The 27,802-nt window shown below is 39.0% G+C and overlaps 1 protein-coding gene across 1 annotated transcript in view; it reads right to left on the bottom strand.

The window, feature by feature from the left end:
- SMARCAD1 (SWI/SNF-related, matrix-associated actin-dependent regulator of chromatin, subfamily a, containing DEAD/H box 1) overlaps positions 1-27,802 on the bottom strand; it is a 44,933-nt gene that overhangs the window by 980 nt on the left and 16,151 nt on the right. The window contains exons 6-22 of the mRNA XM_042871498.1: positions 26,265-26,353; positions 24,614-24,703; positions 24,048-24,132; positions 21,900-22,291; positions 17,096-17,298; positions 16,169-16,259; positions 14,939-15,038; positions 13,270-13,329; positions 12,985-13,060; positions 11,937-12,072; positions 10,814-10,951; positions 10,434-10,529; positions 4,207-4,324; positions 3,830-3,951; positions 2,522-2,710; positions 1,575-1,693; positions 612-794 (exon numbers count right to left, since the gene is read on the bottom strand). Coding sequence (XP_042727432.1) covers positions 612-794; positions 1,575-1,693; positions 2,522-2,710; positions 3,830-3,951; positions 4,207-4,324; positions 10,434-10,529; positions 10,814-10,951; positions 11,937-12,072; positions 12,985-13,060; positions 13,270-13,329; positions 14,939-15,038; positions 16,169-16,259; positions 17,096-17,298; positions 21,900-22,291; positions 24,048-24,132; positions 24,614-24,703; positions 26,265-26,353 — 2,287 coding nt within the window. The remainder of the gene's footprint in view (positions 1-611; positions 795-1,574; positions 1,694-2,521; positions 2,711-3,829; positions 3,952-4,206; positions 4,325-10,433; positions 10,530-10,813; positions 10,952-11,936; positions 12,073-12,984; positions 13,061-13,269; positions 13,330-14,938; positions 15,039-16,168; positions 16,260-17,095; positions 17,299-21,899; positions 22,292-24,047; positions 24,133-24,613; positions 24,704-26,264; positions 26,354-27,802) is intronic.

Here is a 27,802-nt window from a genome sequence, read left to right as displayed (position 1 = left end):
ATCAGTGTAAAAGGAAAGGACTTATGCCTTTGTTTGAATGGCAGTAGTTTACAACAATACTAAAGCAGACAGTTTCTCTCTTTGGACCAGTTATGCTCCATACTGACAGAAAACTTGTTTTCTCCTCAGCCAGCACAAGGGTCTGTATGGTCTCAAAAAACTCACGTTCATAGAAACAACTGAATATTTCTCAATCTGATACTACAAGCAAAATACCATTTACTAAACACATTCTATGGCTCACAACCTATTCCTTAGTGAAGAAAACAGAGCAGAAAACTGATCCTTTCTTCAAGGCACTGCGGCATTTTAAAGCTTAGAAGTCTTTGGAAGAAAACAACCAGCTTTTTCAGCCAGTTCCAATGACTTGCGACCAGTCTTCATATAAATTTCTGGTGCTAAAAACTGAAGTGAACTGCAGAAAAATGAAAAATTAGAGTAGAATGTAATTAAGGTTAGTTCCACCTACAACCATGCAATTGTAAGACAACTGCAACTATTTAGCTTCCAAGCAATCCAGAGACGGCTTAGAGAAATCTGATTAAAATGGAATCTTTAAATCAAACTGTTTGCCTCCAAGAGAAACAAGCATCATAACTAAGAAGTCTTACCTTGTTTGACCTACTCTATGGCATCGATCTTCTGCTTGCTTATCATTGTATGGATTGCAATCGATGTCATGAAGAATAACAACATTCGCTGAAGTCAGATTGATTCCCAAGCCGCCAGCTTTGGTTGACAGGAGGAACACAAATATACCCATATCTGTATTGAACTCATCTATTAGATGTATCCTACGGAACATAGGAACACATGCATCAGGTCTTAGAAAACAACAAAACTCTTGCTTCAGAGTTAAATATAGAAGTTATAATTATGATCTGAGGAAGAGGCCAGGGGGATTGCAAAGCAACTCAAAAGTACAGATGTTAGGCATAAAGGAAAAGGTGTGACAATTCTAAGGGGTGACCAGAACATACTTAAAGATTGGTAAGACAGAGCAAAGAATGAAGTGATGTTTGGAATAAGATTTTGGATTATCATCACGGAATACAAAGAATAAGCTGGTGGAGGAGGTTGGGGAGGACTATGGCAAAACAGGTGACAGGACAGTGAAGAATTTAGGTTCACAACTGTCTTGCACTAATTGCACTTGAAAGTTAAGAAGAGTAGAGATTTCAGCTGCAAGTGGGAAGTAACATCATACCAATAACTTGATCATTGAAAGAAGAAAAGAGCATCTGAAAAAAAGATTCCAGGAAACGGGAAGTGTCTACAGGTGAGCCTTAACAAAAGTCATGCTGACATAAAAGCAAATCAAAACATCATTTATAGCAAAGTTGAAAGTTTTCCAGTTGGATATGCTAATGACAATCTGATCTTCTAAACTCACCTTTCAGCCTCAACCTTGTTAAGGCAATCTGAAATTCAACATTAAACTCCTACTAGAGTAAATTCCCAGCAAATACAAAATTCTATATGTTAGAAAACAAAGGTTAGTAAGTCAGATCCTCTCTGCAAACGGCAAATCCATTTCTTCAACTGCCTTCAGAAAACAAACAGAAGTCACATACCTGTCAGAAATCTGTGTTTTTCCATCCAACCTAATATACCTGTGTTGCCAATGTTTTAGGAAAACTTCCAAGATATCCAGTACCATTGTAAACTGGCTAAACAACACAACTCTGTCACCCTGGAAATGACATAGAAAAACAAAAGTTTTAAAACACTTCAGTTAAAGTGATGAACTAGACAAATGTATTATTTGCATTTAAAAAGTGATTTTACTTAGAATCCCTGATTTCCAAACTGAAAAACGAAGCTGACATTACTAAGACTGCAGACTGACTTTTAATAAAACGTGTAAAGCATTTCTGTTGTGTTAATCCACCTTTAGTTAGAGTCAGAAGTTTTTTTAGTTATTTTGTACTTGGGTCAATTAAGCAATCTAGAAATCACAAGTCAAGTGCAAGAATGACAGACCTATAAAAATATGTTAAAAACTGTTAAATTTGAGCTGTTTTCCATATCATAGATCTCTGTTGAAATATTTGGCTACATGCTTATTTGCACAATAAGCCAGTGTGAGTTTGTAACTCAAAAAATGACACCTTATGTTCATGTTAAAATGAACATAAACATGAAAGCCATGTATTAAGCCAAATTAATAGTCTTATTCAAAGGCCAAAAAAAAGTCAGATGATTCAACCCTTATGAGCTGTGAAAGCGATACTGTGCCTACCTACTAACTGTCATGTTAACTTGGGTTAGAAAATTCAACACTTGAAAAATGAGGAAGCTTACTTTCACTGTGTAATCTTATTGTCTATAGAGCAAAGTGCAAAAGTAGGACTACATGTTAAAAGCAGTGCACTGCATGCACATTAAATCAGACTGTAATACTCCATACAAAAGCAACTGAGTAGCACATACAGCTGCTTGTGACCACATGGTGAGGGTTTTTTTGGTGCCAGCCATTATAAAGACAGCAAAGGACATTTCAATGATTTGTAGTACAAACCTTCTCTTTAAGGTCAGATAGAAGGCGTTCCAATACTCTAAACTTTCCCGAATCCAAAATCTGATCCATATCTAACTTGAAGTCACTGACATGAGTATATTGCTTACAAAGCAAATGCAGTTCAAAATCTGTCATTACTGTCATATCTTCAAAGATAAGGTCAGGATTTGCGTCACAATGTGTGGGTTCCTATTAGCAAAAATGAAGGAAAACAATACAATATACAATCTTGATACACAGACAAGGAAATCAAAAACCAATTACATCCACAGTTTCTGTAAGAACAAAAAGCAGCACAACTAGACATTGACAAATGCCAGAGCATGGCTCATGCAAGCAACAGAAGATGAAATCTGCAACCCCAGGTTTATAATAGAAGATTGTTACTTTACAATTTAACTCTTACAAGAGTTTGTGCTATCAAAAACTAAGTATATTCTCAACCTCCACAGCCATTACCTAGTTCTCATCAAGCCCTACGATCTTTTGCCCCTGTATCAGACCTCTTCCCCTGAAGACACACTCCCTAAAAGGGAGATCCAATCCTTGGTTAGATGGTAGAAGACATGGGAAGCCCAGCCCAAGATGTAGGGTGGGTAGAGGGATGTCATGCCTGGAAGAAAGAGGAAAAGAAAGCCACATCTGGAGAGTACGATGGCATGAGAAGGAATAAAAAAGGGACAAGAATCCTTCATAAAAATGAATGACTTCTTCCCTTCCCCCCAACCCTGACTGGCTTTATTTTTAGCAAAGCTACAGATACTCAAAGCCAGCTGCAGCTTTCTCAGAGTACACCTTCCTGCGTGTCCCAAGATCTCTTATGTCTGCACTTTAGAAAGATGCAATAATTTTTCCCCAACTCCACAGGCACTAAACGCAGATGTGTGACCAAAAAACTCTCAATACTTGAATACATCAGTACCCTGTTTTTACATCTATATCGCCTAGATTCCTTGCTGCTCAGAAAACACTAATAAACCCAGATGCCCTCCTCCTGAGACATTTTCTTAAGTATTATGGTTTTAAGTTTTGGTTTAGAGGGAAGAGGTGTTAAAGGGTAAGGGTCATAGAAAAGATGATAACTGCAATCTCAGAACTATTCTCTCCATTTAACCTTGGTTCCAGAAGACAGAGTGTTAAAACACACAGAACTTGGCTGGTTAGATGCAGAAAAAACAAAAAGCAGCAATAATGAATTAAGATTTACAAAGACACACTTTTGATCTAAGGACTGACAACAAAAGTAAATTCAAGTTACAATAAAAATTCTGAGGAATTAGAGACTGCTGCTGAATCTCATCACCTTACCTTGAGCATAAGTTTAGACATTGTCTTGAGTTTGTCAGCTGTGTAATACTGACGATGTAAGAGAGGGTGATTAGCCATTTTTCTAAGTTGCATCATTGCATTTCCCATATCAGAGTTTTTCTCTGCCAACAAAAAAATAAGGTATATTCAGAAGCAGCACACATCTGGATGCATCTTCATCTCTCAGGAGAACATTAGTTAAGGAAAACTCCTTATATTCAATATTTCCGCTATTTAAAAATAAATCACAGAAGGGATATAGTCACTTTATGAGTATTAAACATCTTTACAAAGCAAAAACTTTGTAGTTCCACTCAACAGAAATCTAAGCTTAGGAAAAAAAAAAAACAGCAAAAGGAAATGAAGCCATCATATACCGTTACTCTTCATAGTTTTCTTCAGCTTGTTTAAGAGATCACAGTATAGTTGCTCTTGCTTCTCAGACATGGCACATAATTCAATGTGATCTTTTTTGGGAGGTAGTTGTTTAAGGACCTGAGAAAATAAAAATGTACCAGGTTCTATTTTACAAGCCTACTCTTCAGTTATTCTACTCATTCCCTTCATGCCAACTTCTTCCATTGGCTGCAACTTTGCTAATTGAAACCAAGTCAGTAGTTCGACTAACAAATTCAGAACTTGTCTTGAATTACGCATCACACATCTCCTAAAATAACATGATCTGAACACTTCAAAAGAAAAAAACAACCAACCAAAAACCAGCACCTGAACAAAATAAAACACACTACTAGGAACCCACCTTCCTGCTAATCAAAGCAAACTATTTTTGAACCTACTAAGTGCACGTGAATCGCAGAAAGACACAGAAACCCTCTTCAAATTATTATGTTTTTCCAGTCTGTTCAGAACTGCATGCATTAAAGAAGGATTTAGCTAACTTCTGAATTTAAACTGAAAAAGAAACATTTGGATGATAGCAACATAATCTGTTTTTAGTCCATCACATGCAAAAAAGTATACATGATCATTTACTGCCTTAACACTTTGAATTAAAGTAAAATGTCATCCTGCATCATCCTAACACAGCTGGTAAAAGAGACTACCAGGAGAGATGCCCTGCTAGACCTGGTGTTCACAGAAGAAGACTGGTGGGAAACATGGAGGTCAGGAGCTGTCTTGGACAGAGTGACTGCAAAATGGGAGAGTTCTCGATTCCTGGTGAAGGAAGGGGGTGCAGCAAAACTGCTGCTTTGGACTTCTGGAGGGCAAACTTTGAACTTCTCAGGACACCAGTAGGGAGGGCCCCTTGGAATTCAGACCTGAAGGGCAAAGGGGTCCAGGAAGTCACTCTGGAAGAAGGAAGTCTTAAAGGCACAGGAACAGGTTATCCCCTTGCGCAAGATGAGCTGGTGGGGAAGACAACCAGAGTGGATGAACAGGGAGCTTTTCCTGAGGCTCCAGGAGAAAAAGAGAATTTGCCTCCTGTGGAAGAAGGGATGGGCAACTCAAGGAAAGTACAAAGAAGTTGTCAGTATGCGTAGGGAGATAGAAAGAACAGAAGCCCAGCTTGAGCTCAACTTGGTGTTGGGTTAAGAGAAAACAAAAAACTTTTTTTTACAAATAGTAAGAGGAGGGCTAAGGAGAATCTCCATCCTAGTGGATGCAGGAGAGAACATGTCCACTGGGAAAAAAAGAAAAGACTGAAGTTCTCAATATCTCCCTTACATCTCTCTTTAAAAGTCAGACTAGTTATCCATGAGGTACTCTAGCCTGACCTGGAAGTCTGGGATGAACAAACCTCCCCACGATTCTGATAGAAACAGACCTAGCGCTTCATCTGGACTGCCACATGTTCATGGGGCCAGATGAGATGCACCAAAGGGTGCTGAGGGAGCTGGCAGAGTTGGAAAGCAGCTTGGCAGTTTATTATCTACCAGCACTGCTGGTCAACCAGAGAAGTCCCAGAGGATTGGAGTCTTGCCAGCATAACACCCATCTACAAGAAGCGTCATAAGGGGAATTTAAGGAACTACAGGCCTGTCAGCCTGACCTTGGTGCCAGGCAAGGTTATGGAGCAGATCATCATAAGGGAGATCACACAACATGTGTAGGACAAGCAGGGAATCAGGCCCAGCCAGCATTGGTTCATGAAAGACATGTCCTGCTTGACCAACCTCATCTCCTTATATGACTGAGTGATTTGTCAGGTGGTTGAAGGAAAGGCTGTTGATGTATAACTATACTTCCTGTGCTCTATAACTTCCTGAAGGGAGGCTGTAGTGAGCTGGGGGTCGGCCTCTTCTCTCATGTCATTAGTGATAGGACCAGAGGGAATGGTTTCAAGCTACGGCAGGGGAAATTCAAGCTGGACATTAGGAAGTATTACTTTTCAGAAAGGGTGGTCAGGCACTGGAATGGACTGCCGAGGGAGGTGGTGGAGTCACCGACCCTGGGGATGTACAAGCAAAGACTGGATGTTGTGTTGAGGGACATGGTTTAGTGGGAGCTATTGGTAATAGGTGAATGGTTGGACTGGATGATCTTTTAGGTCTTTTCCAACCTTGGTGATTCTATGATTCTATGTGTTGATGTGATGTGTACATAGATTTCATCAAAGCCTTTGACACTGTCTCCCACAGTATTTTCCCAGAGAAGCTGGTAGGGTATGGCTTGGACAGGTACACACTTTGCCAGGTAAAGAACTGGCCTGAAGGCCAAGCCCAGAGAGTGGTGGTGAATGAAGTTAAATCCAGCTGGCGACTGGTCATGAGTAATATTACCGAGGGGTCCATTTTGGGGACTAACCTGTTCGGTATCTTTATTGATAACCAGGACGAGTGGATTGAGCACACCCCCAGTAAGTATGCAAATGAGATCAACTTGAGCAGAAGTGCTGATCCGCTTGGGGGTAGGAAGGCCCTACAGAGGGCTCTGGGCAGGCTGGATTGAAGCCTACAGGATGAAGTTCAACAAGACCAAGTGCCACATCCTGCACTTTGGCCTCAACAACCCCAGGCAACACTAAAGGCCTGGGGCAGAGTGGCTGGAAGACTGTGTAGAGGAAACAGATCTGGGGGTATTGGTTAACACTCAGCTGAATGAAACAACAGTGTGCCCAATTGGCCAAGAAGACCAATGGCATCCTGGCTTGCACCAGAAATAGTGTTTTCACAGCAAGAGCAGAGAAGAAATCAGTCCTCTATACTCAGCACCGGTGAGGGTGGATAATGAGTACTGCATTCAGTTTTGGGCCCCTCACTATGAGACAGACACTGAGGTCCTGCAGTGTGTTCAGACAAAGGCAATGAAGCTGGTGAGGGGCTTGGAGCACAAGCCCCCCGGTCAGGAGAAGGAGGTTGATGAGGCCTTCCACAAGCAACTGGAAGCAGCGTCATGATCCCAGGCACTGGTGCTTATGGGGAACTTCAATTATCCAGTATTTGCTGGAAAAGCAATGTGGCCAGGCATGCACGGTCCAGACGGTTCCTGCAATGTGTTGATGACAACTTCCTGATGCAGGTGGTTGAGGAATCGACGAGGAGAGGGGTACTGCTGGACCTTATTCTCACTAATAGAGAAGGGCTTGTCAGGGAAGTAAAGGTCGGGGGCAGCTTGGGTTGTAGTGACCACGAGATGGTGGAGTTCAAGATCCTGAGTTGAAGAAGTAAAGCAAAAAGTAGGATTGCTACCCTGGACTTCAGGAGAGCCAACTTCGATCTCTTCCGGGACCTACTTGGAGCTATCCTGTGGGCTAGGGTGTTAGAAGGTATGGGGGCCTGTGAGAGCTGGTCAGCATTTAAGCACCTCTTCTTCCAAGCTCAGGATCGGTGCGTCCCTGTGAGAAAGAAATCGGGAAAGGGTGGCAGGAGACCTGTGTGGATGAGCAAGGAGCTCGTGCACAAACTCAAAGGAAAGAAGAAGGCCTATGAAATGTGGAAAAAGGGTCTGACTTCTTGGGAAGAATACAGGAATGTTGTCAGGGCTTGCAGGGATGCGACAAGGAAGGCTAAAGCCCGCCTGGAATTAAATCTGGCGAAGGGGATAAAGGATAATAAAAAAGGCTTTTTTAAGTATGTTAACAGTAAAAGGAAGACTAAGGAGAATGTGGCTCCCCTGCTAAGTGACGGGGCTGTTCTGGTAACGGGGGATGCTGAGAAGGCGGAGATACTGAATGCCTTCTTTGCTTCTGTCTTCAGTGAAAAATCTCCCCCTCGGGAATCCGAGACCCTGGAGGTTAGTGAGAGGATCTGGGGAATGGAAGACCTCCCTTCAGTCAGGGAAGAGGTGGTCCGAGAGCACCTAGGCAACACCAATGTTCACAAATCCATGGGACCCGATGGGATGCATCCACGGGTGCTGAGGGAGCTGGCAGGGGTGATTGCTGAACTGCTTTCTGTCATCTTTGAGAGGTCTTGGAGGACAGGGGAGGTGCCTGAAGACTGGAGGACAGCCAATGTCACTTTGGTCTTCAAAAAGGGCAAGAAGGAAGATCCAGGCAATTATAGGCCAGTCAGCCTCACCTCTGTCCCTGGAAAGGTGATGGAACAGCTGGTGCTGGATGTCATCTCCAGACAACTGGAAGAAAAGGAGGTTATCAGGAGTAGTCAGCACAGGTTCACGAGGGGGAGGTCGTGCCTGACCAACCTGGTAGCCTTCTATGATGTTGTCTCTGGCTGGGTGGATGGGGGGAGAGCAGTGGATATAGTCTACCTTGATTTCAGCAAGACATTTGATACTGTCTTCCACAACATCTTTATAACAAAGCTGAGGAAGTGTGGGATAGATGAGTGGACAGTGAGGTGGGTTGAGAACTGTCTGACTGGCAGAGCGCAGAGGGTTGTCGTTGGCGGTGCAGAGTCTGGCTGGAGACCTGTAACCAGTGGTGTCCCCCAGAGGTCTGTGCTGGGTCCAGTCTTGTTCAACATCTTCATCAATGACCTTGATGAGGGGATAGTGGCCACCCTCAGCAAGTTTGCTGATGATACGAAGTTGGGAGGATTGGCTGACACGCCTGAAGGCTGTGCTGCCATTCAGCGAGACCTGGACAGGCTGGAGAGCTGGGCAGAAAAAAAACGGATGAGGTTTAACAAAAGCAAGTGTAGAATCTTGCATCTGGAGAGGAATAATTCCATGCACCAGTACAGGTTGGGGGATGACCTGCTGGAGGGGAGCTCTGTGGAAAGGGACCTGGGTGTCCTGGTGGACGACAGGTTGGCCATGAGCCAGCAGTGTGGCCAAGAGGGCCAATGGCATCCTGGGATGCATTAAAAAGAGCGTGGCCAGCAGGTCGAGGGAGGTGATCCTCCCTCTCTACTCTGCCCTGGTAAGACCTCATCTGGAGTACTGCGTCCAGTTCTGGGCTCCCCAGTACAAAAAGGACTGAGATCTCTTGGAAAGAGTCCAGCGGAGGGCCACAAAGATGGTGAAGGGCCTGGAGCATCTCTCTTATGAAGAAAGGCTGAGTGAACTGGGTCTGTTCAGCCTTGAGAAAAGACTGAGAGGGGACCTGATCCAGGTCTATAAGTATCTAAGGTGTGGGGGGCAGAATGGCGAGGCCGGACTCTTTTCAGTGGTGAGTGGAGACAGGACAAGGAGAAACGGCCGGAAACTGCAGCATAGGAAGTTCTGCACAAATGTGCGAAGGAACTTCTTTACAGTGAGGTGATGGAGCACTGGAACAGGCTGCCCAGGGAGGTGGTGGAGTCTCCTTCCCTGGAGATGTTCAAGAGCTGCCTGGATGCCTACCTGTGCGACCTGCTGTAGGGAACCTGCTTTGGCAGGGGGGTTGGACTCGATGATCTCTGGAGGTCCCTCCCAACCCCCAACAATTCTGTGATTCTGTGAAGTACCATTACTTAGTCTGGAGGAGGCTCAGGGGAACATTATCACTCTCTACAACTACCTGAAAGGAGGTTGTGGCAAGGAGGGAGTCAGCCTCTTCTCTTATGTAACTAGTGACAGGATTAGAGGGAACGGCCTCAAGCTGAGACAGGAGAGATTCAGGTTGGACACTAGGAAAAAAAACTATTCCGAAAGAGTGGTTAGGCACTGGAAAAAGCTGCCTAGAGAGGCAGCAGAGCCACTGACCCTGGAGGTGTTGAAGAAATGTTTAGATGCTGTACCTGGGGACATGGTTTAGTGGAAAATATTGCTGATAGGTGGACAGTTGGACTGGATGATCTTGGAGGTCTTTCCCAACCTTGGTGATTCTATGATCTCACATGACCAGCAATACATGATCCTCAGGATAACAGGTCCCAGACCTCTCTCTCCATTGCAAGAGGCAAGTCCAGTCCCTGTAGAGTAGCCTTAGACATGTGCCAGTGGATGCAAACAAGTGGAATTTTCAGAATTGACAATGAAGTCACTTGATGTCTACTCAGTGCACCAGATAATCTTTTAGTGATCTTTCCTAGCTGAAATTCCTAGCTTCATTAAACAAATACTGAGCATTGAAAATCAAAACTACCACAGCATGTCATGTTCTTGCAAACTTCAAGATAAACAGTAACAAGATTCTTGTTCCTCCTAGAGAAACATGTAAAATCAGCACTGATGAAACTTGACATGAAATTCCACAAGCCTCAAAGATTATGAGGTTTTCTGATACCCAGGAACCATTATTTTAAAAATAAATAATTACCTCATCTTTTACTCTTCTCAAGATGAATGGTTTTATTATCTGCTTTGCATGTGCAATCCTTTCCTTTTCATATGTGCTTTGTTCTTCAGCAGTCTTCTATGGAAAATATTGCAAGAATTCAATTACAGGGTGAAGTTTCCAGCAATAACACCACTATTGTAAAATTTCTAAGCTGATGGAGGACTCAACGAGAAGAGACAGACCTAACAGGACAGCATTCTGAGACATCCTATTATGGTATATGTTCACTTGAAATAGTTTATTTTACTGTCTCACTTTCTAGATTTTCACCACCTGTTTCTACAAGGTACCACTTGCTTGTTAGCAGCAGTGACATAGTAAAAAAAGTTAGTTTCGAGGAAAGAATATACAACACTCACTGTTTTTGAAGAGAACATCCTTCGGATTTCACTTGTGCTGCTACTGAACATATGTGGCATAACAAAATTCAAGAGAGACATCAACTCCAACAGGTTATTCTGAACTGGGGTTCCTGTTAGCAGTAAGCGATGCTTTGCCTATTTGTCCACATTAAAAAAAAATAACACTAGTGAGAAACACTAGTTGAATGTGTTAAAAACTAACACTGAAAGGTGAAACATCACCCACTGAGAACTGATGTGAACTTGATTTAAACTACAACTATTTAAATTTTAAATATACGTAAGTCTTACGAAATAGTTGATTGGGGGAAGTAAAAAAAAAAATATGCTTTTGGATCTGTGCAAAGCTGACCTTAGATCAGTGTAAGACTACTCAAGAAGCTTAACCCAGATGTAAGACAATCCTCCCTGTGTGTATTGCGCTTTGGGTTGTTTGTTTTTTTTTCCCCTTAATTAAAATTAATGCAGTAACTGTTGCCTACGTATTTTGTTTTTTCTAAGGTAAAAGAGTGCTTTACACACAGGCTTTCAACTGCAGTTACAAGCCACAATTTAATGGCTTAAACATCAACTTTCTAAAAATGCTTTTGGGGAAAATATTGAAAAATAAGTTGTAATAATTTAAGTGATCATAAGTATATTACGTCTTATTCATTATTATTACTTCTTATTCCAAATTTATCTTTTAAAATGACATTGAATAGGCTGCAAACTTCTAAAAAAAGCTATTTCAGTGTTAGCTTTTTTAGTACAGACCTATCAGAATACATCCTTAAATACTACAATATTCCAGCACAAATCGTTTGTTTTCAGAACAGCAATTTTACTATCTGTACTGCAAGCAAAGACTGAAAAACTGCTTAATACTGAATCTGAACCACTATCCTAATTGTACCGATGCTGTAAGGACCCAATTACACCTCATAGGAAACTCATCCCCTTGAAAGAGATCACAATGCAGGACAAACTCCTAAAACCACGCCACAACTTATGTCCACCTGCATACTGCAGTTTCTGAAACATGATGTAAACTCCTTCTCTCCATAAGGATAACATAGAAAAAAACTCCAGGGAGTCATCCCCCCAATCCCTCCACTAAACAACCAACTAAGTGTCTTACATTAATTCTCATTAGCTGCTGGTAGCGTACAGAGCTCATGTTCTTGAGCATATGACCTTCATCAAAAATTGCATAGTTAAGCTTCACCTTGCGAAACAGACTTCGATCATCTGAGCTGCTAATTGCACAGTTATACCTGCCAGAAAAATAAATCATAGAAGAAACACTAAAAGCAAACGTAACATGAAGGTATGGCTCGTGCAACTGAATTACATTCTGTATAATTCTAAGAACTACAAAAAAGAACAGCAGAGACCTTAAGTAAAACTGTCTAGAAATAATCAATCACAACATATGTATGGGAAGTGCTGAGTCACAGCCTGAACCTCTGATGGATCACCTGAGGCGAGCCATGAGTCAGCCAGAGGAGCACAGCTGAAGGCAATTCACCTGTGCTGCAGGAAGGGGTGGAGCCTGGCTGCACCCCTCCTAGACCTATTTAAGAGCTGGCTATGAGCAGGGAAGGATTTCTTCTGGAGAGCCACTCTGCTGGAGTTTTGTAAGTGAGCCCAGGATAAGGGTAAGCTTTCTATCTATTCTCTTTTTGTTATTGTTATCTGCTTTGCCAAGCTCTCTTGTTTATTTTGTAATTATAACATCTTAATATTCATTGATTATACACATAGTTTAGTATTGTCAAATAATTACAGTTTACTCGATGAGCCACTGCTCTTCATACCACTTTTCAAAAATCCATGCAAACCTATTAGAAAATATGCACATTATCTGCTACAGCATTAATAAAAGCCTTTTTATCATTAATTGGAGAAGATGAAATTCCTTTTCCATTTCATCACATTCTAAATATTGCTTGCTAGTTATTCATTCTATGAATTTCATTAGCAAAGCACACTTCACACCTCCCTCATTCAGTGATATTGCAAAGAGCAGTCTCTATAGGCTTTAACTCTTGCCAACAAGACAGAAGAAATAAAGAAACCTTCATGCCTTTTAGTGAAATACAAGTGGCAGAGATCAAATTTTGTTATATCACTAGAGGTCAGTAGATAGTAACTAGATTTCCTTTGCTTTTTATTACTATACTTACGTAGTTACAATGACATTGAAATCTACAACTCTGTTACTAATGTCAGCCCGGAGATGTTTCCTATCTTCCTGGGATCCTATGGAATGAAAAACATGAGTACAACTACGTATGCATGTAAAATCTAAATACATAGTAAAATCAAGATTATATACACATAACTAATGCTGTTTTCCTCTATGAGAAAAATAATCTAAAAACAATGCTTCCATGAGCAATTAATGTCTTCTGAGGCTGAACATGCATCCAACTGTATGAGTGAATTAATTTCTAAATGCCATTGCTCACCATAGTAAAAAAGGACATTCAGTTCAGGACACCACAGATTAACTTCCCTTATCCAGTTATCTGTAAAATATCAATAAAAAAATCCAAGTTATTTCTTCTTATGCCTTACATAATTCCAAAACCACCTCAGCATTAAAACTAAAGTTTGACTTTAAAGCAAATACCTTAAAATTCTCCCAAATGTTAAGAATTAGCTTTCCAAATGCTGAAAAATTGTTAACATTTAGGGAAGCTAAGTTACCATCAGACTCCAAAGCCTCCTCCTTCAAAAGGATTTAGAAGCTTTCTTAAACAATTCAAAAACAGTTTAACATAAGCAAACCTTTTCTATATGACTCCTGCTATCTTAAGTAGCTCATGCTTTAAACTCTGATTGAAATCAGTTTCTACTAGGTCTAAAACAACTTAAGTGTCTACTGCATTGCTTAAATGCTCACAGATTCCTTCCCCAGAAGAATTAATTCCTCAAAAAGCAATCACTACATTTATCACCTATTTTCATTTAGAAACATTTCATCAGAAGACACGATGCCTCTAGGAATTGGCAAAGTTTCATAACTTGATCAATTTCCAGGTGTGCAGCCATCAAAACAGCCACCAGAAACATCACCAGGCCAAAGACAAACATTTGTACATGGTGCATGAGTGTTATTCTCAAACCATCACATACAACTGCAGAAAGGGGTTTCTGGTAATTGCCATCTGTCCTATTCCTGGGTTTGACCCAGCCTGGGGATGATGGGATCCTCCAACAGTAAAGTCTGAGGAGTTGTTGGCAGACTGTACTTCTCAGGCTTTAGAGCACTGAATAATAAAAGCTTGGCCAAAGTTGCTGCTACAATTTGAGTCTCCACATATCACTTCATAAAAGCACCCTCATTCACACCTCAGGTTTTAAATTATATGCATTTTTTGAGTTACTTAAAAAAAAAAAAACTGAGTGAGTTTTAAAAGCATACTGATAATGGCATTTTCAAACAGATCTGACTGAAACCTTTTTTGATATGTTAGAAGTGTAAGATATGTATTGGCTTCAAAAATTAAGAGCAGTATTTTCTTCCTAATCGAAATTGCTACTTTCTCTTTTCCATAGTCTTTCAGTAAATCCAATTTAACTCCAAAGGACTAGTTTATCCTAAAATTCATCAGCCTTGCTAAAGTACTTCATTCCACTATATTCTTTGCACTTTTAATTGATCTCTCATTAAACAATCAAAATACAAAATTAAAACACACTATTTGTCTCATCATTTTAGGATTTTGATCTGCTTTAAAAATACTGCATGAATCAAGGAGGAAAAAGGCACTGAATGTTTTGAATGCAATAAAAATTGTATCTAAGCTCAGCCTGAAGATACAGAATTTCAGCCAATATTCAGTACATAACAGACTTAGCTGAACAAGTTCAAACTGTATCTGTCAAGCAGCTTTATTTTTTGTGAATCACACACTATATTAAAGAAATCCATGTAAGGTCTAATTAATTTATAACAAGCATACTTGCACTACACTATGCATTCCACTTCAAATTCCTTGAGGAGCTGAAAAGCATTGTGAGAAAACACAGATTTCTTTCTTTAAATTGTTATCCTAATTTTAATAGCCCATCCACAATTTCTCTCCTTTTCCTTTTTTTAAAAGTCAAGTAACTTCAATACTTGCAACTTACCCAGTGTTGAAGCTGGCACAACTATCAAATGTGGACCACTATCACCTTCTTGGTAGATATGGGCCAGAAATGCAATAGCTTGAATTGTTTTTCCTAAGCCCTACAAGAATACAAATCCATTTAAACAAAATTTAGTCTCCAGAATGCAACAGCTTCATACTACTGAGATGATTACACCATAGTCAGTGATAACTGAAGACTACAGATATGCATAGAACAATCATTCTGTTAAACAGCATTGTTTTCAGAAGATGATTCTTTCAGTCATAGTTAATTCCCTTTTCAGCTCGATATTTGAGCATCAGTGATTCACCTACTTCATTTACAAAGTTTTTCATTTCAGTTCAGATCATCAAAGCTTTAAGAAACTGAGATTCTGACAACAACTCATTTGGAAACTAATCATTTCTTTCAATAAGAACCAATCACGCAACTGACTCCAGCTGCTTCTGAAGTGGGATTTAATATGGAAATCACATTTGTTTGCAATAGGCTTACATTTCTGCCAACGTTTACTCACCTGTCTTTTATACCATGGATTTAAAGGTTTAATCTTAGCTACCAGAAAATTTTCTTGAGGTCATGCTTACTGCCATAAAAAGTATGGAAGAAACTCTGTCTTAGTGGAGCAAACCAATCCATTCATTCACATTAAGTCACAAGATGAAAAGCAACTAGCACTCAAAACCTCAAATATGTAAAATTTCCTGGTTTTAATCCTGTTAGAAAATTTATGACAGGTACGTTGACAATAGATGGTTAAAATTCTGGAGAAGCAGGAAGTGCTTGCATTGCTTTTTTTGTATTGTTACCTATCAATTTTGGAACTGACAGAGAAAGGTTGAAGAAATGGGCTCACTACAGCTCAGCATGGTCAAGAAGAGTTAACTTTCTGTTTAATTGCACAGAGCTATAAAAATGAATAGTTCAAGAATTATCTGTTGTGTTACAAATTGGTTTAATTACATCAGGAGACCATATGACTTGTAATTATCACTACCTATGAATCTCAATTTATCTTGAACTTTCAAATTGAGAAAAAGAGCTTAGCAGGTACTGATATTGAAAAAGATGGAAAAACATTTGAAGGATTTGTTTGTGATTTGAATTGTACTAGCTAAAACAAATGTTTTCCTTTTTCTTTTTTTTTTTTTTGAAGTCCAAATCAGATTATAACTAAGATATCTCCAATACTTCTAACAACTGTCAAATAGTCAGTTTCATACTTACCATTTCATCAGCCAAAATACCATTCAGTCCATGTTTATGAAGAAGTGCTAACCAGTTTAAACCAATCTTCTGGTATGGCTTGAGTTCCAAACTTGAAAAAAGAAAACAGTAGAATATCAGCTTTACCATGTTGCTGTCTTTTGTTTATTTATCTATGAAACATTTTTAAACTTATGTTTATCACAGTACAGCATGTTTAACATTGCTTGTATTTTAATCCACTCCAAATCTCCTGGCGTAGTGAAAATGCACCTCCAACTCCATGTCACCAGTCAGCTGAATATCAGAAAGCATTTCTGAACTAAGCAGTGTGCTGGATTTCTTATACTTGTTGAACAATCATAAATGAATATTACAACAAATTTCTTACTTTTATATCAGTGATTGATAACCACTTAAAAACAGTTACACAATCAGTGTTTTTTAGAATATACAATGAATTAAACATTATTGATGATATTGAAACCAACAACAAAAAAAAAAACACACAATCCACAAAGCATTCATGACCAATTCCCCTTCTTCTGTTTTGACACCAAAGAAAATTATTTTGGCATCCTTGATATATAAGGATCCCCTTTAAAGTGGTGGTTTTGGTTTTGTCACTTTTTTATCAAAAAGAAAAACAGAACAAGTTGGGATCCTATCACTCAAAATTCTACATTTATATAAAAAAAAAACTGAACTGTTTTATCACTGCATCATTGTGTTGCATTCACAATCCTCCTCACCAGCTTTCCTGATGGACTTGAAAATATTTATTGCATTCCCTCAAGCACTGCACATGCATCACTGTGTAGATCCCCAAGATCTGATGAGTGAGACTTACGGTTGCACTTTCACAGGGAACAATACTGAAAATCCTGGAGTTCAAACACAGCTTATTATCTAAGACTCCTTGAAACGTAAAAATAAAATAAAATATACCTCTGGTTCAGAATGGAGGGTTGCTCAATGTTCCATTTGCATCCTCCATCTTCAGTAATCTTGGTTACTTGTTTTGTCAGTTTATTTGAAATTTCTTCACATTTATTCATGAGCTTGAGAACCACGTCTCTCTCCTTCAGCAGGGTCTTGCAGTTCCACACGATGTCTTCTGACAAGCCAGCAGTCTTAGTTATTTTTGAAAACTACAAAAATATTTAAAAAATACCGTGAATAGTCTGTTAAAGGGAAGCAGAAGATCAAATGCTGATTTGCGACTCTCAGCATTGTACCTATCATCCTTCTGTTCACAAAGCTTTATAAAGCTCTACTACCAGATGCTTTCAGCAAGTTTCTCCCTAATTTTACTTAAAATTGCCAGAGCAAAAGCACTTTGCTTTGTGTAGCTGCTGCAAGTCCCTGTCCACCCACAGCGTACAAAAGATTAATACAGAACAGCTTTAGTTATCTTTGGCTGTGCCACTCTTCCTAAATCTGACTTAATCTCCATGTAGGTACCTGATAAAAGTTCAGAAAAAGATGTTAAATTTAACCCAATACTTAAACAGATTCTCCTAGAATTCCTTTCTTAAGTGAAAAAAGATCACATAACTATTATACGTTAACAGATCAATACCTCAGAGTAAAAAAGCAAAATAAATTAAATTGGACTGTACTTGGTTTGACTCCAAAACACTCCTGTGACAGCGATGCCCTCTGCTGACAGTTCTCAGTCACAGTTTCTGGGTTTTTTGTTTGTCTGTTTCAGGTTTTGCTTATTTTAAACAAAATCCATAAAGTTTTTCAGTAGTCATAGGTTAAACCAGGCTAAGGCACACATGTCAACACTGGCAAAAAAAGCAGACACCCTTTAATAAGGAGTTGCAAAGAACATGATTTTCAATAGGCGATTAGGAAATTTCAACATTTGTTTTGGTGCCTAAAGCTTCAGTTGGCATAAACATAAATCCTGTAATCTATAAATAAATGTGTGCAGAATTAAGCCATCTGCTATTAAAAAAAAGTTGAATTACTTCATGTCAGCACATTAACATTCATCTCCAAGTTACAACAAGAAACGCTCCAGCCACTGGTTTACATGTGGAAAAACAGAGTTGTGCTTTCACTTAGAATACAAGTAGATTTGTGGATGGCCTCTGCATTACCAGAGGCTCTCAGTCCTGTAACTGCATGAATTTTTCAAAAGAGGTCCAAAACTCTGAGGCTATCAGAGATACAATCTTCTCGAAGAAACATCCTGTAGGAGGGTCGAGCCAAAGCCCAAGTAACACCACACTGACACAGCCTGCTCCAGTTCACTCTAGTACACTTAAAGTTAAGTGATTCAGGATTCCACTTTACTGCCTTGCCTCATCCTTGATAAACAAACCCCAACTCTATTTTTAGCAGTGTCTACTTCTAACCTGACACATCTGCTGTTTCCACTCAGTTTCTTCTTGTGGAAGATTTCTGGATTTGTATATACTTTTTTTTTTGCTAGTTTGAGTTTTGTAAGAGTTTACAAATGTAGAGGCAAGCAGAATAAAAACATGACAATACAGCTGGAGCTCCCAGTTCTTAGAGGGTCCTAGCTCATCCAGTATTGCAGTGTACAGAATGCAATAGACAAGCCTGTCTTTTTGTGGAAAGTAGGAACTAAAACAGAGAAACAAACTATATACACTATGCCTATACTTCCACATAGTGTTTTGTGTTTAACCTCCATTAACTCCTTAAGAATCTTCAGGTGTTGTTTTGTCTTTTTTTTTGCTGTTCTTGTTGTTGTTTTCTTTTGAAAGATGCAGGCATCATTTAATTCACATGAGGTCATTAACATCAAAAGAGATGGCTTGCTTTGTGACTCAACAATACCACTGTGATTGAGAGAAATGAGAGGTAACAACAAAAATGCATCATAGACTGTTTGGGTTGGAAAAGACCCTTAAGATCATCAAGTTCCTACCCCTCTGCTAAAGGCAGGGACATGTCCCATTGACCAGGTTGCTCAAAGCCCCATCCAGCCTGGCCTTGAACATGACCAGGGAGGGAGCATCCACAAACTCACTGGGCAACCTGTTCCAGTGTCTCAAGCACTCAAGTATACGACAGAACAAGAAATGCCAGGCCCCCAGGAGCCCAAAAGGCTCAGCTCAGCTTTTTCCAGACTTTTTAACTAGTCTTAGACACGTTCTTTGTCCCTCTCTCACTCCAACACTTGATACCATATGGGTGTTTTGGTTACACGATTGCAGTTCACAACTTATTTTCTGAGGAAACAACAGAGCTCTTGTTTCCAATACGGACCAGTTAGGAGCAGAGGACGCAAAGTAATTCATCACCAACAAGTTTTTTAGAATAAGGGAGAGGAGGAAACGCACTGTGTGCCCATAAGTGCCAGCATTTGGAAAAGAAGAAAAAAAAAGTAAACCACACAGTAGTATACTGCTGCGACAGGAGCCACATTGAGCAGCACTCCAGTGGCTGCCAACATTCCTCAATACTCCTCCCTCTCTTTGCTCCCAGTTCCCACAAGTCCTATCGCTGTTGACAGCGATTCACCTTGTCTATCCCGTAACCCATCTTGCATTATACCCCCAATTCTCATTCCAGGAGATGCACAACTACCGGCTCCTCAACATCACTAATTTCAGCTTCACAGTCCTTTAACTATAAATCCATGTTTTGTCTTGGTTCTACTTCTTGTGATCTTTTGTGAAGACAAGTACCAGAAGACTCAAACACGTGCTTTTTAGGATCATGTATCCCAATATATGATGTTCCTACCTACTCTCTTTAAGTGCACAGTGTATTCAATGGGAGGTCACAAGTACTTGTCCAGAGAGCAACTGATCTACAAATGAAGAACCAGACAGCTAAATTCCCAAGGAAATACCCAAGCAGTGTCACCAAATCAAGTTAAACGTCTGCTTTCAAAATCCACTCAAAAACACAGTTAAGCAATTCCAAGAATTTTCAGCAATTTTATAACATTGAAATCCATCTGAAAACTTTAAAACCATCTGAATAAGTAACAGTCTTAGTGCAACTTAAAAATTTTGTCTAGAAAGAAAATGGTATTTTATTTTAAGTTTTCTTGGAAGAAGCCATTTAATTTATGGACAGGTAGGCTTTCCTGTTAATACTGCTCCTGAAGAACAGTAACATCATCTGGTTGCTCTTACAAAAGTAAAAGCTTCAGGTACCTTCATATTAAAGGAAAAAAAAAAAAAACAACCTTAAAAATAAACCAATTTCTTTAAACACTAAAACAACCAACTCTCTACATTTTTCTACCACTCCATTAGCATGTAGGAGAAAAAAAAATGCTGGGCCACTGTGCTACTGGATCATTATAAAAAATTAAGTAACACTGACATTAAACATCTGCTAAAATCTGCTGCAAATCATTTCTACTCCAGGCAAGTATTCACAATACTCGATAAACATGCAGCTGCTGACAGCAGCAACCTTTAGGAAAGAAAGATTTTGAACACAAACAGGCCCATACAGTTTTTCTGTTAAATATTTTACACAGAGAAAAAGAGAACAGCCCTGTAGCAAATATTTCTGCAGAGAATTAAGCTCAGGCAAAACCCAACAAGTTTAGAAAGGAATTGCCATATGACAGATGTTCTGTAAGAAGCCAAAGGCTTGAGGCAAAACGGATTTCTTTTGCAAAATATCTGTGCCTCTCTTTTTTTTTTTCCAAAGATCCTTCTCTTATCTCCCCCTTTTGCAATACAACGTACAAACATGATTTTGTTTTCTTAAAAGTTTCTTTATCAACTCTTACTGTTTTGTGGTAAGACGGTTCATGCAGCAAATAATACGTTATTGTTTTAGGAATATTGATGAAATCATATTCTATTCTTAAAATAATACACAAGCACATCTTTATACATCGATAGAGATGGTTTCAGAACACTTACTGATGAAAAAAAACCATATCAGTTACTCTTTAAGAGGGCCTACACAGAGTTATTGCCTTAAAATCCAAAGCACTAATAACTTAACCAAGACAGTCTGCTGTAAAGCACTCCAGATTTCTTATTAAAACACTGCTTCTATCTGGTCTGATGTCTTGCAGTTAACTGAAATGCATGAAAGTTGAAGGCAACAAGCAGCCCATGGGAAACATTTCAAAGTAACATCCCAGTGACAATAGATAATCTACTTACCAAGCGCTACTGCTTTCCCTTCTTTAGTGGATTGTGGTTTATCCTTCTGATGCTTTACCTTTATTAATAAAAACACCGCAGTTTCCTCCACTAAAAAAAAATGGCTGCACTGCTTAGCCAGCAAAACCATGCTAGAAACTAAGCTGCAGTAGAATAAAAAAAAAAAAAAAGAGCAGAAGAGAGACGACAACTGCTTCTTGTATGAGACTAAAAATAATCATGCTAGTATCTTAAGTAATGGAACTACCCTTGAGGAGGCTGCAGTAAAAGTTCTCCCACATTCTTGTCTTCTTCATGGGTTTTTAGCTAAAGCAGCTCAGAACAGGCTACTAAACACCTCCTTCCTAAATGAAAGCTCTTATTTCTCCTACTGCAGTGAAATCAACCAAGTTTCTATGCTAAAAAGTGAGTGGCAGTAATGTCAGCCAATCAGCTTGAGTTTTTCAGCAAAATCACCCCTTAATTCATTCAAAATTAGGTCATATGACACTGTTTGAAATGCTATTGGCTTACAATGAACATAGCATTTTAGCCTAATCAGGCTAAGGCCACCCATCTATGCCTCTCTAGACCTAAGACACCTTGACTCTAGGCATGCTGGAGATGTTAAAACAAGAATGCAGACTTACCAGAGCTTCCCAACTATTAAAGGGCCGGAGCGCTATTATCTTCTGAACCTTTTTCTCAGAACACTGGGGAATCATAGTGAGTTCAGTTGGAGAAGCATCTTGCAGGAAGCCTAGGATTTTATTTTTGTATACACTTTCTACCACTTCATCGCCACTGCCATAGTCCTCGTCAAGAGAGCTACCGCCATCTTCAGCAGCTGACTCATCCTCTGAGTCCTGTACTTCTGGTTTAGTGCTCCACACATTTGCTTTGGCTTTATGCTTTTTCCTAAGGCAGTTCTGCTCTTTCCCAGAAAATTTCCGTTTCTGCTGCACTTTCTTCTTATCACTTCTGCTATCTGCAGAGACTTTGGTCCAGTCAGAAACTTCACTTTGGGAAGGATATTCCACACCTACAGATGTGATATAGAGAAGGCAACAAGTCAGTATATATTTGTTAAGGGCAAATAAAAACTCCCATGTTCTTCCAAAATAACATTTTGCATTAACATATTAAAACTGTGTTTCATATCAACACACAATGCCTCAACAAGAAGTCTTACCAAAAGAAGAAAAAGAGCAGCAAATACCATTCCATCCTGTTTGAAACATGAACAATATCAACTATGATTGGGTGAACACTTAATTTTTACACTGCTCAAATATTATAACTTTTTTTTTTAAAACTATCTTAGAATGAGCAAGAAGGTGTCATACATGTGAGCTGCAGAAGCTGTGAGGTAAGAATCACAGAATCACCAAGGTTGGAAAAGACCTTCAAGATCATCCAGCCCAACCATCCACCTATCACTAATAGCACTCACTAAACCATGTCCCTCAACACAAAATCCAAACGTTCCTTGAACGCCTCCAGGCTCAGTGACTCCACCATCTCCCTGGGCAGCCCACTCCAGTGCTTGACCACGCTTTCAGAAAAGTAGCAGCCTTCTGCATGTTTAAGAATTCTGGTAACATTGCTGGAATGAGACATTGGTCCCACTCTGCCCAACTGCCAATAAATGAGTTCTGCTGAGTTCAGTAAACAAGCCTACTTTCATACACGGAAGTATAAATTCTTTTCCATTTTATTGCACCTCTGTATAGCATTAAAGATGGGATAAGACAAAAACACACAACTGTTAAAAAAACTGGAAGAACAACATATTGTCAACTACAAGAACTCTATTAACTTGAACTAAAATACAAATTATTTAGTTCCAAGAAAACATTTTCAGAAGGATTTGTATGCTGTGGGCTTCCCCCCCTCTTTGCATGTCACATGCACTGCTTTCTCTTCTGCCCAGTGCCAGCTTTCTACTGAGTCACTCCAATCCCCAAGCTTTTTCTTCTCTTTATTGAGAAGGTAAGGAAACAACTTTTGCATGCTGATAGCACTCCCTCCTCTTGAAAGAATTAAGAATACAATCCTAATCCCAAGAATACTGAAGGAGCTGATATAGCAAAACGTATGCATTTCTGACAGCTGTGTAACACCGAAGTTATCAACTCAATAAATAGTATTAAGGTCTTATGCACAGATCTTCCTGGGGTTACAGATTTTGCTCTGCACCACAATTAATGAACTGGTATGCATTATAATAAGTAATAAAAGCTGGTATGTGTTAAATAATTTAATGCTTTAAATTATTTAATACATGTATTATTTCATTTTAACAATATAATTAGTATTTAAATAACAATGTAATTATTTTATATATATATATATACACATATACATTTTTACACTACAGTATATTTTAAAAAGATGCAAGTATTGGCCATTACTGATTAACAAATTACTCAAGTTAAAAGAAAAAGCAAGCAAGCAGGATGGGAACAACTGACAGCTTTAATACATCTCAGAATATATTTTATGATATAGAAAATTGCAAACTCATAAGTAAGTCTGTATTAGCAAGGCAAAGATACTAATCTCTACATTTATAGAGAAAAAGGTTAAAATATATATATATATACTGAAAAGTAGAGAAATATCCAGTTTCCTTCTTTTACCTCTACTCTCCTCCCCGCAGTACTATTTTCAAATATTAATTCAAGTTTCAAGATGTAGTGCAGCCGGGGTCATTACTGCTGGACATGAGGAAAGATCTACAGTGCAAGCCTGTTTGCATTATCTTGGGATAAAATGGATTATAAATCTGTCTTTACCATCACTGCCTCCTGCAAAAACTCTCAGGGCCTCTCGTGCTTCATGAAGCACCCAGTTATGTTCCCGAAGTACATCTCTCAGTTCCTAGAAAACAAGAAATTTTGCTTTATGATAAGGTAACCAGATAGTGGATTTCTATATATAGTGACATTGAGGCACTAACACTTACTTTCAATTGCAGAAGTCAAATAACCACCCCCAACCCCACTAAGTGTGAGGATTCAAAAGAGTAGAAATCAAAAGTAGAAAGCCTTTTGGTTTACTTTTATACCCTCAGTTTATACAGATCTGCACTCCATTTTTTGGAAGGCTAGGAACAAGCAAGCCAGGCTTGCCAGCAGGACCAAAATACTAAGACAAAGAGTACCATTTAGCCTTCATTATCTCCAGCTGCTCTCACTTCAGGGCAAAATACACTCCAAAAGCAGGAACAGTGAAGACCTTCCTACGCCAGGCTCCTTCTGAAAGTGCGGCTGGTGTAAGGATTGTTTCATTAGGACTTCAAGAACAGATACAGTGTTCTTCAGATATCAAAAGCTGATTTGCCACCAGGAGACAAACTCACCTCCTTATCCATGCTAGGGAATGTGTTTTGCAGCTTCTCTACAAGCATCTCTTGCTTCTCCCACTGTATTTCAGACTTTGACCCATCCAGCTATGTAAAACAAACAAAAAAACAAAAAAAAGAGGAAAATCAAACTGAACCAATACTGCTTACCTTTAACAAGCCACTCTAAACAACAAAAGCACTTAATGCAAATCCAAATTGCAGAAATGATTTCTCATATATAAACAATACTCAAGGCTAAAACTTTCAAGAGTGTAGAAAGTCTTTGGTCACGACAGACTGGCATTCTTTACTTAGTTAGCATGTACCATGAGAAGCTGCATACCAAAACATAAATAACTTAAAGCACCTAGCTTGTATTTCTTTAAAATGCAAGCTATAGTCTGCAGTGATTCCGCATGATACTTAAGGCAGCAGGCAATAATGTTAACATTCAAGAGGTACACAGTTAGTAAGCTATCTTAAATGACTGTTGTATTTAACCTACCAGAATCTATAGATGTGTCAATTGGAGTGTTATATGAAGATCTATATATAAAAACCAATTTACAAAAACTGTGTACCGGAGCCATTAAGTCACACAAAAACCTGGCAATATGTTTTCATCTATATTAGCTACACTAACAGCTACTGTAAATTGGGAAATAAAAGGGAGGCTCCTTATGAACAAGTGCCAAAGCTTCTGTTATGCCACAAGCTGTTCTGTTTTGTACTAAGCACAAAGAATTATGCAAGTGTCTTCCATGAATGCAAAGTGTTTACCAATCTACATACCTACAGCAGAGATGCCAACATGTCTGATACATATTTAATTAGCTGAATTACACTATCTGCTGGAAGAACATAAACCAGATCACTCAAAATTACTCCAGGTGACAGAGGACATAGTTCCTACCCTCACTGAACCTACGGTATCAATAAGGGTAGAGCTATGGTCAGCACAAAAATTGGACCTCTCTGTTTTATTCTGATGGGAGACAAAATTTAGTTACATTTCAATGCAGAGATAATTATTCATTCTTCATACAGCCTCTAGTCTGTACTGTAAAATCGCCATTCTCAAATATTTTCCCATGTTTTCCAGCAATGCATCAATGGTCTAATGATAGTACTGTTGGATTGTAATACCAAACTGAATGTGCCAGGATCATTTACACAGTTCCTATTTACAAGCACAGCTCAAAGTAACCATTCCTTTTAACATAACCAATTCACTCTTCTCCGTAAGCCATCGTTCTTTCCTAACCAAAATGATTCTATGATTCAATCACTCCTATAACATAGGGTAACAGTAACACCAGATATTGAACTCTACCTATTTGAGGAAAAATAAGGAATGATCTGATGAGGCAAGTTGCCTTATAGTTTTAAACTCTCACTGATGTTCACAAGAATTGGCACATACTGCTGCTTGTCATCAAGTTCAACCACAAAAGCAATAGCAATGCACATACACTGAAGATTAAAACAAGTAACTTTTGGCATCGCCAAAAACAATGAAGCAGAAAACTCATCCAGAAGGCCAGATTTGAATTTGATAGGATAATTTTCTGGTAACACTTAGCAACTTCATGCCACAACTGTCAGTGATACAAGTCAGGCAGCTCCACTTACTTCATAGTGCTCAAACAGAACAAACAATACTTACATAATCAGCTTTTGGCTTTTTTGTCATATGCTTATCACTCTCTTTGCCATTTATATGAGAATCATTTAGTCTCCTTTTACGAGAGGCAGCTTTAAAATGGAAGTAAAAAAAAAAAAAAAAAAAAGGAAATTACTTTCACTGTATTACTTTCAATTACTATCATATATAAGTAGGATCATTCAAACAACTGCTGTAGTAGTTACTTGTTAACAGCATATTTTTACTAGTCTTCCGTAATAGTTTCTTACTACAGTCCATACATATTCAGAAATTCCAAGCAAAGCAACTACTAAAAATGTATTTATTCACACATTTATGTATCCTTACATTTTCTGCAGTACTTTAGCAGTTAAACAAGCTGCTTCGTTTTATGTGGAAGAACAGGCTTTGTTTTTTTGCGTTTGCTTTTTTCCTTTTAATTGCAAAGCATGTTATGCGGGAGTTGAATAAAGATGCTTGCTGTCTTTTAAGCAGGAGTAGTTTTCACAACAGAAGATAATCCTATTTAAGCTGTATGCTATTGGAAAGTTAGTACCTAACCAAGGCTAAAATCCAACTGTGAGTTAGAGTTAGAATATTTACATCACTCCCCATCTGGAAGTGCTGATGACTGATTTTTGGCTCAGATGTTCACCAGAAAGGTTATTATCAAGAAGTTTTCAACATTAAATCAAAGCCTTTGAAAGTAAACTATCCATAGTAAGTCAGAGATAACTAATTATCAATGAGCATTAAATTACCTATGACTAGCTCACGTGAGTCAGAACTTTCTGAATATCTTTGGGTCTGGGTGATTATCAGAGATTATCACCTTAGCATTAAGATCTGTCCAGTCAGGTGCATTTTCAGTTGCCATTGTGCACAGCTCATAAAGTTAAAAAACACATTATCGCTTTTTCTCCACATTAGCTTTGGTTGAAGCAACAACTGCTCCTAGATGAATGCTCCCTTTTTACTATAGCCCAAAATATTTTAAATATTCCTAGTTGATGATCTGATTTATTACTGGCAGTCAACCTTTTTGGAAGATTACCAACAGAGCTCTGATGTCTTACATCAGCATCTGCAGCAAACCTCCCCTCCCACCTCCCAGACAGCCAAAGGACAGTCAGCAAACAAGCAGAGCTGATCACACACACACACACACACACACACACAGAGCACACTTGCTTTCAAACCCTCAAACCCTTAAGACTATCTGGAACGTCAAAATAGTTTCAGTTGCGAAAAACAAAATACCTACTTATTTGTACTAACACACTTTTTTGTGTGAAAATACTTTTCTAATAGACTCATTCACTCTCTCTGATGAGAAAGAGAGACATGGTATATAGACTAAACAAATTAACATTCTCAAAGAAACATCAGCAGTAACTGAATCGTCAGTAAATGAAGTACCTAGCAAGATCAAGGTACCTACTAGTGAGATTTTCCAAAGCATATGTGTTCTGTAGATCAATACAGATATACAGAAGATGCACAGCTCAAAAAGAATCCTGCAAACATGCTGGTGGAGAAGATGGCTCTCCTTCAGCATT

Source organism: Lagopus leucura, unplaced genomic scaffold (assembly GCF_019238085.1).
Source record: "Lagopus leucura isolate 7727_CA_CO unplaced genomic scaffold, USGS_WTPT01 Super-Scaffold_100004, whole genome shotgun sequence".
NCBI classification, from domain to species: Eukaryota; Metazoa; Chordata; class Aves; order Galliformes; family Phasianidae; genus Lagopus; species Lagopus leucura.
Note: the sequence above shows the minus strand (reverse complement) of the source record. Positions and strands in the feature narration are given on the sequence as shown.